Source organism: Macadamia integrifolia, chromosome 4 (genome assembly GCF_013358625.1).
Source record: "Macadamia integrifolia cultivar HAES 741 chromosome 4, SCU_Mint_v3, whole genome shotgun sequence".
Classification (NCBI taxonomy): Eukaryota; Viridiplantae; Streptophyta; class Magnoliopsida; order Proteales; family Proteaceae; genus Macadamia; species Macadamia integrifolia.
This window is the reverse complement of record NC_056560.1, coordinates 1,383,422-1,396,004: the sequence shown is the minus strand read 5'-3', so window position 1 is coordinate 1,396,004 and position 12,583 is coordinate 1,383,422. Positions and strand designations below refer to the sequence as shown.

Below are 12,583 nucleotides of genomic sequence, written 5' to 3'. Positions count from 1 at the left end.
AAAAAAAAAAAAAAAAAAGAAGTTAACTATTAGAGTAAAGCCAAAGCTCAATTATCTTATCCTAATGCAGAAAATAAAGTAGAACCAAGCACCTGAGTCGCAAGGAAAAGCGATAGAAAATTCACATCTGTTATTCACTGACCCTCAAATTGGAGATACACTAATATAAAACGAAAAAACTATGAAAATTACTTTTTTGGTTAACATAATGCCTGGAAAAAAAGGAAAACTAAACATTCTAAACTAAAATGTCCAAAACCAAAGCTTAATTATATTATCTATCTCAATGTAGAAATGAAGCAGATCCAAGGATCCTGAATACAGAGACCCCAAAAGAAAATAAAACCAGTAATATATAAACAATGAAAAAGTAAATACAATTCTTGATGTGGGCCCATTAAGGGTTGGTTTCTGGTTTTCCCAGAAAGGGTTGATTTCTGCATATAGAACTATTACGCTCTGAGTTACCCTAGTTATATGAAGCTCATTTTCTTTGAGATTTAGATATTTTTGAAAAGTTTTATGTGAGGTCAGTTCAGAATTCAGATTTCTGTGTAAGTGTTGAGTTTCTCTAGCAGACTTTTGGGGTAGGGTTTTTGTCATTCATCCTTAAGTCATTTATCTTTGTCATTTCCTATTTTCTTTTGTCTTCATTTCTCCTTTCCTGTTTGTACCTCAGTTTTCCCTACAGTGCTTTGCATAGATCCTGTAGCTGACTCCATTAAGTTGAGATAAGGCTGAGTTTTTTGTTGTTGTTTTGATTTAATATTTTAAAATATAAAATTCCTAACCTTCTTAATAAAGACTCTAGTTGCCTGACATTACTAACAAAAGGATACATTGACAATAGATGCAGGATCCACTAATAACATATTAGTTTTTGTGCACCTCTTAAGACCCCCATTTTTGGGATTTCCCATTTCATCCCATTACAATAATAAAGACCACAACTTAAAGCCCAACCCAAACCATTATGAAAACCTGGCTCAAATTTAAAATAGGCCTGCATTACTTCCTGCTCAAGAATTACTAAAAAAACAAGGGTAAACACATGAGATAAGCAATTTGAGTAGCCACAAATATCAAATTATCAACTACCAGAACTAGACATGAGAAGATGGCAATGGTTCACATGCTTAACCTAGATAATGAGATCCAAATCAATTTTAACCGCACAGTGCTATTCAATAACTAAGGACAATATGAGAAGAACAGAATTATACCTGTCACAAGGTGATCACTTGTTATAACTTGGATGCAAGTTTTGAAATTACTTCTTGTTACTAGCTGAAATGCCCCTGCAAAAGCTTTTGACTACACAACCATGCACCTCATATTCTGACCGGAAAAATACCATGTACCATATAATAAATATAATAATATCAACTACTCCATTAGTGACCTTATTCTTGCCATCGTCACCATCAACGCAATCACCAGCATTGTCAACTTTAAAGTCAGCTTTGTCAATCATGGTAGAGCTACATAAATCTTTATTCAAGATCTAGACTCTTCTTCATGGCCTCATAAACAAGATAAGTAATGCTTGCAGATGGCACAACTTTGAGCAGATTTGGAAAAATTCCTCTGTAGAATCCCCTAATACCTTCATGATGGAGGGTCCTCCAAAATACATCTGACAGCCCCTTATAAGCAGCATCTGTATTCAAACGTTGAGCTTGCAATCTGGAAACAAAAGATGAATTACAGAATTAGGCTCCACAGAGGGTGTCAGCAAGGTTAAATTAGCCACATCAACAGAAACATGCAAGGCTCATCCATACATCACCGACTTGCCTTGTTCTGATAACTTGAAATGGGTAAACACATGTTGCTCCAAGAGCTCCAGAAAACGTGCCACACCCCAGTTGCATGAGAGGACCAGGTTCTATAATATTGTAAATTTCAGGGTTCAACAACAATTGCATATCCGTATTCAGAAGACTGTTATATAACAGAAAGCAGGAGAAAAAGTTGATTGAAAAAGAAAAAATCAACAAAAGAGATACATGGATAATCAATCTAACCATTATCATGAAGAATATATGTTTTCGACATATCCTTCAAGGCCTCATACGCAGCAAGATCTATGCCTGCATAAGGTATAATCCCAAGAAGAGATGGAATAAGGCCTCTATAGAAGGCTCGGGGACCCTCCTGTACCCATATGTCCTTTGACAGAGCCCTGAGTTTTGGAACCTTTCCCTTTTCACAAACATAAGTTTGTAATCGGGTTTTCACAAGATCCATGGGGTAAATAGTAGTCTGCGCTACTGCACCTGCCAAACCTCCGGCAACAAAACGCCCAGAAGTACCTATATCAGTTATATCTTCCCCTTTAGCATCGACAATCAAATTCTTCAGCTTTTCATAAGTATAAAATTTTATGGCACTTTCAGGTGCAACTTTCATGACATTTAGGCCATTCCCTCGGAAAAATCCCAAGAAACCACCTTCTCTCCAAATGTCCTTTACAGCTGGCAGAATACGAGAAGGAGTCGTCTGAACTTGTAAAACCACCTTCAGTCGATCAAGAGGAGCCGTTGCAGTACGAGATGTGGCTCCTGCAACTCCCCCAGCAATCAAGTATTTGCTTGCATGGACATGCTTGCTGATGCCCTCTGGAATAACAGCATGCTCCCCAATATCTACAAGACATACCCTTTCCCAGTAATGATAAATATTCTCTATGGTGGCCTCATGGGGATAGAGTAGAAGAAAATCTCTCCATTCTACAAAAGTTATAACTCCATTGTTGTCCTTATCCACATGTTCTACAAAATGCACAAGTTCCTCCTCGTCAATTTCAATCCCTGCAAAAGAGACACTGCCATGACTTATAAGATGAAATAACTGATTCAAAAGGGACCCATATCAACTGAGAACTCTAGATCCATGAATCTATGCATGATTGCATGCTATATCCTCAATACCGTGACAACCAGAATGAGGGGTAAAACAGTCGTATGTTATTAACTCCGTTCCAAATGAAATATATATTAGTTTGCAAGTCATACAAAACAATGGAAACACTAAAATATCAACTTGTAAACAGGAATGCTTTGTTAACACTCAAAAAAAAAAAAGCGATTTGCTTTGTTCTCCAAACCACAGTGAACAAAACCTTTTTCCCATCCCGAGTTTGATAATGTACAAAGATAAGAAAAATGACATCCAGGCATAGTTTGTACATACCTTGTTCAAAAGGGGTGCATACAATTAATTATTTGTGATAGTATTTCCACAAGCTGCTCAAAGACTGTTCCACTCCAAGACATTTTTGTTTGTAAGCTTACAAATGGGGAATCCAGATAAACATGAACCAAATCAGTACTCATTTTCAACTTGGAAAAAACCTTTGATTTTGACCGTGGATCAACCACATAAAACTCAAAAGAAAAGTATCATGAAATCTTACAATATAAAATTGTAAGGATGAAGAAGTTAAGTTAATACTATCTGGAAACTTGTCAGACTCGGAGAAAACTAAAATTTGAAAATCTGGAAAAGAACTCAAATATGGCTTGACCCAACTAATTAAGGTCAGCTACGTAGATCCTGTTTCAACATCCCCATTCTTCCTAAAGCTATAGGCCCATAGCAGCAGTTGACAGAAGGAGTGATGCAGTAGCGGTATAATGGCTGGACTAGCATGACCCAATCCGGAAACCCCTACCTTGCCACTAGAGCTTTAATAAAAATTTCAAAATCTATGAACCCCATACACCCTTTTAACAAATTTTGCACAGTTTCAACCACCCAATCCATTGAATTTCATTTTTTTTTTTACCAAAATCATACTTAGAGCTTGCCATCTGTGAACATGGAAGCTTAAAAGTCAACATGGCATTTGTAGGGTCTTCAGTTGCCACAGGTTTGATCTGATTACTTTCCCAGTCAGAGATATTATCTTCTCTTCCACCCTGCAACTTCTGATTGGACCTTTTCCAAAATGAGATTTCACAACTTCTTTTTAATCCTACCAGAAGATGCAGATAGACCCATATATTTATCTCGAACAAATTGATTAGAAGTTCTCTCCAGCTGGTTTCTAGTTTTCTCCCAAAATGGTTATAGTGGTTGGCCCATATGATCTATATTGATGTTAGTTGAGAACAATCTAATCTTTCTAACAGGATCAGCCGGATTACGTAGGATACCCCAGTACTGGGGAAGACGCAGATCAAAGAAACTTTGCATAGAAACATGCATAATTGACATGTGATCCTGGCTCTTTTTTTTTTTTTGGGGGGGTACTTCACCAGATCAGTTGATTCACATCACCTAAGAACAATCCAGTCTGTTATTTATCCATTAATCCAAGCTCCAAATCTATAAATGTGTGAAACTTTCAGCCTTCTACGTGCGATTCCTAAAGCTCTGACTGGTGTAAAGCCAACTTACCTGTATCTTCTTCTTCTTTTCCCTATTTGTCGAATCTATTTCCCACTGCAATTCCACTAGTTTCACCAATACAACACTAATTTCCATTTCAACCCACAACTCCATCTCTAAAAACTTCAACTACAAACCCTAAAACATAAGACAAAGAATAACCACTCAAGGAAACCCTTGTATACCTCTTATCACTTTGAATCCAATCATGAACCATTTCTATACATGCTGGCTAGCACTAAAAATCCTATATCCATTTAACTCCCAACTTCAATCTCCCATAAGAACCCTATTTTTCAAGCCTAAATCATTACTTTAACACTCAAATTCTATGTGCATGATAATGTAGAAACGCAACCCTAAAATGATGCAGAAGATAATGGAAAAACAAGAACAAGCAATGCACACAGATTTACGAGGTTCGGCAAGATTGCTTACGTACCCGGTGAGATGAGATCCTGCTTCACTATCAATGGAGAATAAGGTTACAGCACTAGTCCCTCAAACCTCTCAGTATTGCTTGCATTACAGAGAAAGAAACACTCGCTATAGCGAAAAACCCTAATCCGGAAAATACACAATAGCATTCAAATAAAAAATTCGAGCGGGGGCTGTGCCCCTACACCCCCTGCTATGCAGGGGGGCCTCCTGCCCCCTTGCAACACCCATGGCTAGCTAACCGGCTAGCGGGACCACCATCCTGCCTGTAGAGGCGCTGCACCAGTACTCTCTGGGTTAAATTCTGACAGAATACAAGACATCGTACACCAACAGATAATTCCCTGCTTGAGATATAAAATCCTAACCTTACAATCATTCAATTAAGCCGTAGTTATAGCATCAAGAAACAGCTGATGGTTCTGTATGGATACCATGGTACGTATTGTGCATCAGTTGGAGTTGAAGATTGGAAGGTTGTAAGAGAATAGTGTTCCAATTAAATTAACTTTCCTAAGCACAGTAATTTATCATGTTAACACTTGTCACGGTAGAACTATTTGGGATTAAACAAGCGTAGGAAAAAACATAAACAAATAAGATGGTAGAACAGAGAAACTATTGTATACCTGCCCTTACGAGCGCATCCCAAAGCTCTTCTGGTAAAATGCAGCCATTGTGCTCAACGTCAATAGCTTGAAAGATGCGATAAAGCTCAAGCTCCTTGTCATCCATGTATCGCCGGAACTCCTGGTAATCAACCTTACCATCTCTATTTGAGTCACAGACCTTTACAAGGTCCTTCGCATACTTGTATTCAGCAGGAATCTGGAGTGCGGATAGACCTGCATCAATCTGCGTGTAGTCCAAATATCCAACATTGGCGACGTCAAAAAAATTAAACAGGCTGCGGATCCTCAGCTCCCTCTCTTCCTTAGTTTCTTGCGATGCCAGAAGCACATGATCCATGGTTGCAGGTCCAGATTTCTTAACAGGATTGCAACCACCTGAAGGCCGTTCGCTCTCAGCTGCGTGGTTTGCCTCCATTTTTGGAAGACCAACATGCGCGATGACCTGTCCCGCCGCGGGCATTCTTCAAAGCGTCCTACCCATAAAATCGCGAATTTCTTCAATTGATATATGTCTTCAACAATGTCGCTTAAACGAATAAGAATTACTTTCGAGGAAAAGAATAAAAGGCCAGAGAATCACTTTCGAGGCTAAAACCATGAACTGCACTAGTGGAATCAAGAATAAAATAACCTAACATCAAAGCCGTTTTAGATCCATAAAATGTAATCAAATTACAAAATTCAGCGGCACTCATTTCAACAGGACCATCGCGGATTTTGAATAAATTCCAGCAGGGAAAAAAAAAGAAAAAGAGAAGAAGATCTACATTCGACCTCAAAAGCCGGAGTTTTGGAAGTGATTGAATCAGAATACAAAGACAAGGAATTTTTAAGAAAAAACAAAGCTTAAGGTTTTTCTTCTATAACCTAATAAAGAGAGAGGATCGACCGATGGAAGTCCTATTCTGGTCAAGAAAAGAGGAGTCAAAACGAAGAATTCAACTATGGGAGACAACAATCCAAGACATCTTCTGAAATCTGATCTAATTCCTTCCGCAGAAGAAAAGAGAAACGCAAGAGAGAGCAGAGCGGCTGAAGAAACAGAAATGGCGCAAACTAAGAAAACCTTAAAGAATGTGGGGTTGGGACGTCGAAGAAAACAGACAAACAATCGCTAGTTTCTGATATGGAGTTGCGCAGAATCCAAAGAAAACTGCTTCGTGGGAGCGAAGACGAACAGAACAGGGGTGATCGTACACCAGAAGCTCCACGCGGCCAGGTTCGCAAACACATCGACTTTCAGAACACCTTCGGCGAACTGTACCGGGTGTTGTACCGGTTAATATGGATCTCCAGCGAATTCAGAAGAGAACGTATCCATGAACATGATCGTTGCAGGTGACAGAGACAACAACAGAGAGAGAGAAGAGATAATAATATTATTATTTTATTATTATTACATTAAAAAAAAAAATGAAATGAGGGGTGGGAATTTATTTGGCTTAAAAAAATAAATAAATGAAAATAAAAAAGAAGAGACAAAAGGAAGTTCTATTTCTTAATTTAATTTCTGGTTCGTTTATTCTTCGCAAATATGATGATTCTAAGATTGTAGCGTAAAGCTGAGGTTTGAACGCTCATCCCGTTAAATTTTATTCTACGACCCCCACGAAAAAAAGGAGAAAAGGTAACTAGACTCTCCCCTCTTCTTATTTTCCCTTCATTTATTTATGGGTTTTCACTTATTTTATTTTAAAAAAAATCATGTACTTTATTTATTATTTTTATTGGCTCTGAAAAAGTCACGTGCGGCTTACCCCACATTTCCAATTTTTTAAATGATTGAAGGATTCGGAGACCGTTTCGGCTGACCTCTACAGAGACCACTAGAGCCTTAGACCAAAGTCAGCAGGCATTAACCGGGTGTGGCTAGCTTCGCAAGGGACCCGCTCAAGGATCGGATCAGTCCCGAGTCCCGACCGATTATGATCCATGTAGGATTAGAACCGGTCAGAATTGATACAAAAACTGCCCCTAAATCAAATTTCCATATGGGGATCGGCCAAACCGGATCGACCAGAATCGAGATCAGCCTCAGCAATATACAAATTTACAGAGATGGCCTCTTGATATGTATACCGTTTGCTGTGGAACTCCTCAAATGATAAAACAGAAAACAGAAAACAGAATCCTTTTTCTTTTTGGTTTTACAACTCAATACAAAATCATGGAAGGGGAAAACAGATTCAAATATATTGTACAAAAGTATCAAGTAAGTTCCCCTTCTTAACTCCAGGCAAGAGTATGTTATAAACTGGAGCTCGCATGTTTTACCATACTTCGTATTGTTTGGTTCTGATTCTTCATCACCTGCAAAACCTGCCCCAAGCACAGGAGCAGGTTATTGAGCTAAAAACAACACTGCCGGAGAGGAAATCAATGTTAAGAACTGTATATAATCATAGGAACAGTTTAGATTTCATTGCAGAAGAGGTATCAGCAACAGCTGATGTTGCTCTGAGAGAGAGAGACTAAAATAACCAAATGTAGACCTGTTTTGGCTTGTGTATGATGAGACTGTTTGTTTCGTCGTAAATATTTTACAAGAAAAATATAATACCAGTTCCAGGCTTCTAGCTGAGCAAAATGGAACTACTATAACTTCATTTATCCAATCCATCTTTAAAATTCAAGATAATCAGAAATTGAAATTTTTAGTAACAGAGCATTTGTGTTAGTAACCACAATGAATCTCCTAGGGATCAAATACCTTATCCTGATGTTATGATCTGATAATTATGGATGCCATAATCTTGTCATTAGTTTTATTACAACTCGAATTACCAGAGTACAGACAATATAACTATCTTTTACATGGTCGCCAATTGTTTAAGTTTCTCGACAACATGTTTCATTGATGGCCGTACAGAAAGTGACTCCATTGTGCAGGTTGATGCTAGCCTTAATAACCTCAACAAATTCTCTCTGGGCCCTGCATCCCACAGCTCTGGGAAGAAAAGCTCAGATGCTCGCCCTTCCATGATTAGCAACTTGCTCCATGCCACTATATTGAACCCATCGCCATACTCGGAGAATGATGGATCCAGAGTCCTTTTCCCAGACATCAATTCTAAGAGCACCACACCATAGCTATAAACATCTGCTTTCTCAGACACCCTGCAAGTCGTTGCATATTCTGGAGCCACATACCCAAATGTGCCAGCCACATCTGTAGTGGCATGGGTTTCAAAAACTTCAAGAAGCCTCGCCAATCCAAAATCTGATAGATAGGCATTATGTTCCTCATCCAGCAAGATGTTGCTAGGCTTAATGTCCCGATGAATTACTCGAGGCACGCAAGAATAATGAAGATAAGCCAAAGCCTGTGCTATGTGTAGAGCTATCTTGCAGATGATATGCCACTGCGCATTTTTGGCTAGTTTGTCATGTATGAAAGTTTCGAGATTTCCACCTGATAGATAGTTGTAAATTAGGAACATCTCAGTTTCTCCCATATAGTATCCAATAAGAGTAACAAGGTTCTTGTGCCGTATCCTCCCTAAAGTTCTTATCTCTGCATCAAACTGCTGAATGCCTTGAAATCTGCCTAAATAGAGCTTCTTCACGGCTACTAAGAAACCCGAGAACAGCTCTGCCTTGTAAGTTGCTCCAAAGCCACCCATGCCAATCAAGTTCCGGATGCTGAAATTGCCAGTTGCTCTAACCACATTCTCATAATTCAACTCAGATGGAGCATCAGTAAATGTCACAACTTCTTTACTCCTTGGGCTGGGGAGTCTACTGAACTGTCTCCTTCCAAATGTCAGGAGTAGGACAATAGCTAGGAGAATAAGGAATATAACTGATGCGGAGGCTGCCATTGCAATAATCGATGATTTCGATTGACTCTTCCGCCACTCTTGCACTTCAACTGGGAATGGAAGCTCAGCTGGGGGGGCTGACTGTGGATCTAGGCATGGCTGCAGGAATGGATTTCCTCTGAAGCAATCACAATCACTGAAGTGACGAAGATAGTGTATCGAACCCGAAAGATTGTTGAAAGAAACATTCATTTGAGAAAGACTTATGAGATTTGACAGAGATGTAGGGATCTCCCCAGAAAGCTTGTTGTGATCAAGCAACAAAACCTCAAGGTTAGAAGCATCTGCCAAACTTGCAGGGATGGATCCTGTTAGAGCATTTGAAGATAAGTCCAAAACCATCAAAGAAGCCAATTGGCCAAGCTGAGCAGGGATTTCTCCAGTTAAAAGGTTCCCACCCAGAAGAACCCATTTCAGATCTTTTAATTTCCCCAACTGAATAGGCACAGATCCACTGAACCTATTTCCTCTCAAGTCAAGGCGTTGAAGGAACTGAGAATTGCTGATTCCAGAAGGGATTGACCCCCCAATCTGATTGTGAGCTGCATCAAAGCCCATAAGCTGTACACAGCTGAGAAGCAGACCTTGGGAAATTCCACCAGATAAATGGTTTACACTCAAATTAACAGTGAAGGTATGCAGTTTTTCGCAATCGGAGAAAAGCCTATCTGGAAGAGACCCATTGAACTGATTATTGTTCAGTAACAACCAGTATGATGTTCTATGTCCAGCGGGTAGTAACTCGTTTCCGAGCGAAAATACTGGCAATAAACCAGAGAAGCCATTCCAGCTGAAGTCATGGAAAACTACAGAATCCTCCCTAAACATTGATCCAAAGAGTTTATGCATCGGAAAGTTTAAGACATTATTATCTTGGCTCTCTGAGTTCAAACTGCTAAGACAACTACTATTTGGAAATACTGCCAATGAACCAGATAAAGCATTGCGGCTGATGTTAAAATAAAACATACACTGAACCGGCATCTGTGGAGGAAGGAATCCCTGCAAAACATTCGAACTCAAATCCAGAAAGGAGAGACATTTACACAGCCCCATAGCTCCTGGCAGCGGGCCGGCAATATAATTCTGCGCCAAGTTGACCACTCGCAGTTGACAGGAATCATTCCAACTAGTTGGCAATCTACCACCGAGGTTGGCTCTCGGAGCCCAGAGAATCTCCAGGTTCGGAAGCAAGAATATCTCAGAAGGAATTCCTCCCACAAAAGCATTGAATTCTACTTCAGAAGTCTCTATCGAGCTATCATCGAAGGTTATGGGATCGACCAAATTCGTCAATACGATAACAGATAGCTTCCGGCATTTAGCTAGCTCTTTTGGAATACTATCACTGAGACTGTTCCTAGAAACATCTAGAGTACGAAGCTCTAATATATTCCCAATCTCAGCCGGAATCCGACCTTCGAGAATGTTTCCGTCAAGCAGAAGAGTCCTCAGATTGGAGCAGTTTCCGATCTCCGGTGGAATCTTATCCACCAAAAGATTACCAGAAAGCTTCAAATGACGAAGAGACTCGCACCCACTGGAAGGATCGATCTTAATTGCTCCAGAAAGCTGATTATAAGACAAATCGATAGCCCTGAGCCCAGACGAACCGATCAATTTCTCCGGGATAGGACCAGAAAAGGAGTTAAAGGACAAATTAAGAATCCTAAGAGAAGAGAGATATCTCATCTGGTCAGGAATCCATCCGGAGAAGTTGTTTCCTTGAAGCTTGAGTATCTGTAGTGAACGAAGCGCTCCGAACTCCGCCGGTATCGCCCCATAGAACCCATTATAAGGAAGCGACAGAACCCGAAGTTCAGTTAGGTTCCCAAGGGAAGCAGGCAGAGTTCCGGAGAGAAATGGTAGTGGCTCTTTCGAGGTAGAATCGAAGCTTAACAGAGGCGAACGTGAACTCACAGTCCCCGTGATGTTAAGAGCTATGACTGCGCCAGTTAATCGATCGCAGGTGACTCCATACCAGTGGCAATGGTTCTCAGCCGGATTCCAGTCGGAAAGAACGTTGGAGGGATCGGAAGAAATGGAACTCTTGAAGCTAAGAAGCGACATTACATCCCTAGGAACAGAGGTAACGGCTTCTGGAAAGCAGAACCCAAATGAGAGAACGAGATACACTAAAACCACCATTGTTTAAATCAATTTGGCCGGAAGACACTGATTAGAGTACGAGGTGAGGATGCAAGCAAAACGGAGTTGCAGTGACATATAAGAACGCGTACTGAAACGCATTTAACAGAGTATAGAGGCTCTAAATTTAGCATTCCTGTCGTGAGGAACAGCAGATAAAGGTTTGTTCGCCTTTTTTTCTTCTTTCGAAGAAACAGCGAAACCACAGTAACACGTGAAGACTGAAGTGTTCGTTTGTTTGTTTGTATGTTTGTCATATTTTACTCTCTATTTTTTGGTTTTATCTAAAACTCCCTTGGAAAGGGACGATTTTCAGTTTCTATATATCCACAAACAGGGAAAGAAATCCCTGCACTGGCCGTGTGGGGACGTTTCTTATTTGTGCGTATCTTTATTTTATTTATATATATATTTTTTTTCTGTTATTATTATTGTTGAACTGTCAAAATCGTTTGTAGTGAGGCAATGAGGTGCAGTGAGCATTCAACGGCTGAGGTGCATAGCCGAACCCTTCTAGTCATTGAATGCTCACTACACCTCATCGCTCGCTGTAGACAATTTAGACACGTTATCGAGAGCCCATACGTCACTAGGATGACAGCCCAAGAGAACGTTCAGGGAAGGGAGAATTATAGGACAGTTATATTGCCGATTTAAATTATCAAAACAGTTCAATTGTCAGCCTTTTTGGATAAATGCTTCATATCTTTCTGACATAAATAGGTTATGGTTCTTTGGAACCATATTTTACGCTTACTAAGATCTCTTTCCTCATCTGGAGAGAGAGGAAAGTCAAAAATAAGAGCTTGAAGTGTAAGGCGGTAAATAATGACTTGTGTTTAGCAAATCACCGAATCACACCTGGAAACCCTTCTCCTCAAAACCATCGAACAACCTGAGCTCATAAGCTCATTTAACTAACGAGTTTGTCGGTATCGCTTTTTCTCTCTCCTCATCTGGAGAGAGAGGAAAGTCAAAGAAAAGAGCTCAAAGTGTAAGGCGGTAAATAATGACTTGTGTTTAGCAAATCACCTAACCATGTCTAGAAACCCCTTCTCCTCAAAACCATCCAACAACTCGAGCTCACAAGCTCATTTAACTGACGAGTTTGTCGGTATCGCTTTCCAAGTAGGACCCACTCCATTCACT

General features: G+C 39.9%; 2 protein-coding genes across 2 annotated transcripts in view; both read right to left on the bottom strand.

The window, feature by feature from the left end:
- The window catches only part of LOC122075579 (calcium-dependent mitochondrial ATP-magnesium/phosphate carrier protein 2-like), a 7,315-nt gene extending 511 nt beyond the window's left edge, over positions 1-6,804 (bottom strand). The window contains exons 1-4 of the mRNA XM_042640651.1: positions 5,463-6,804; positions 2,028-2,813; positions 1,798-1,888; positions 1,224-1,686 (exon numbers count right to left, since the gene is read on the bottom strand). Of these exons, the coding sequence (XP_042496585.1) occupies positions 1,494-1,686; positions 1,798-1,888; positions 2,028-2,813; positions 5,463-5,925 (1,533 nt within the window). The 5' untranslated portion in view covers positions 5,926-6,804 and the 3' untranslated portion in view covers positions 1,224-1,493. The remainder of the gene's footprint in view (positions 1-1,223; positions 1,687-1,797; positions 1,889-2,027; positions 2,814-5,462) is intronic.
- A 1,404-nt stretch (positions 6,805-8,208) lies between these two features.
- LOC122077254 (LRR receptor-like serine/threonine-protein kinase RPK2) lies at positions 8,209-11,626 on the bottom strand. Its single transcript, XM_042643139.1, has one exon. The coding sequence runs from the start codon at positions 11,432-11,434 to the stop codon at positions 8,276-8,278; it is 3,159 nt and encodes a 1,052-aa protein (XP_042499073.1). The 5' UTR covers positions 11,435-11,626; the 3' UTR covers positions 8,209-8,275.
- Between the last annotated feature and the right edge of the window lie 957 nt (positions 11,627-12,583).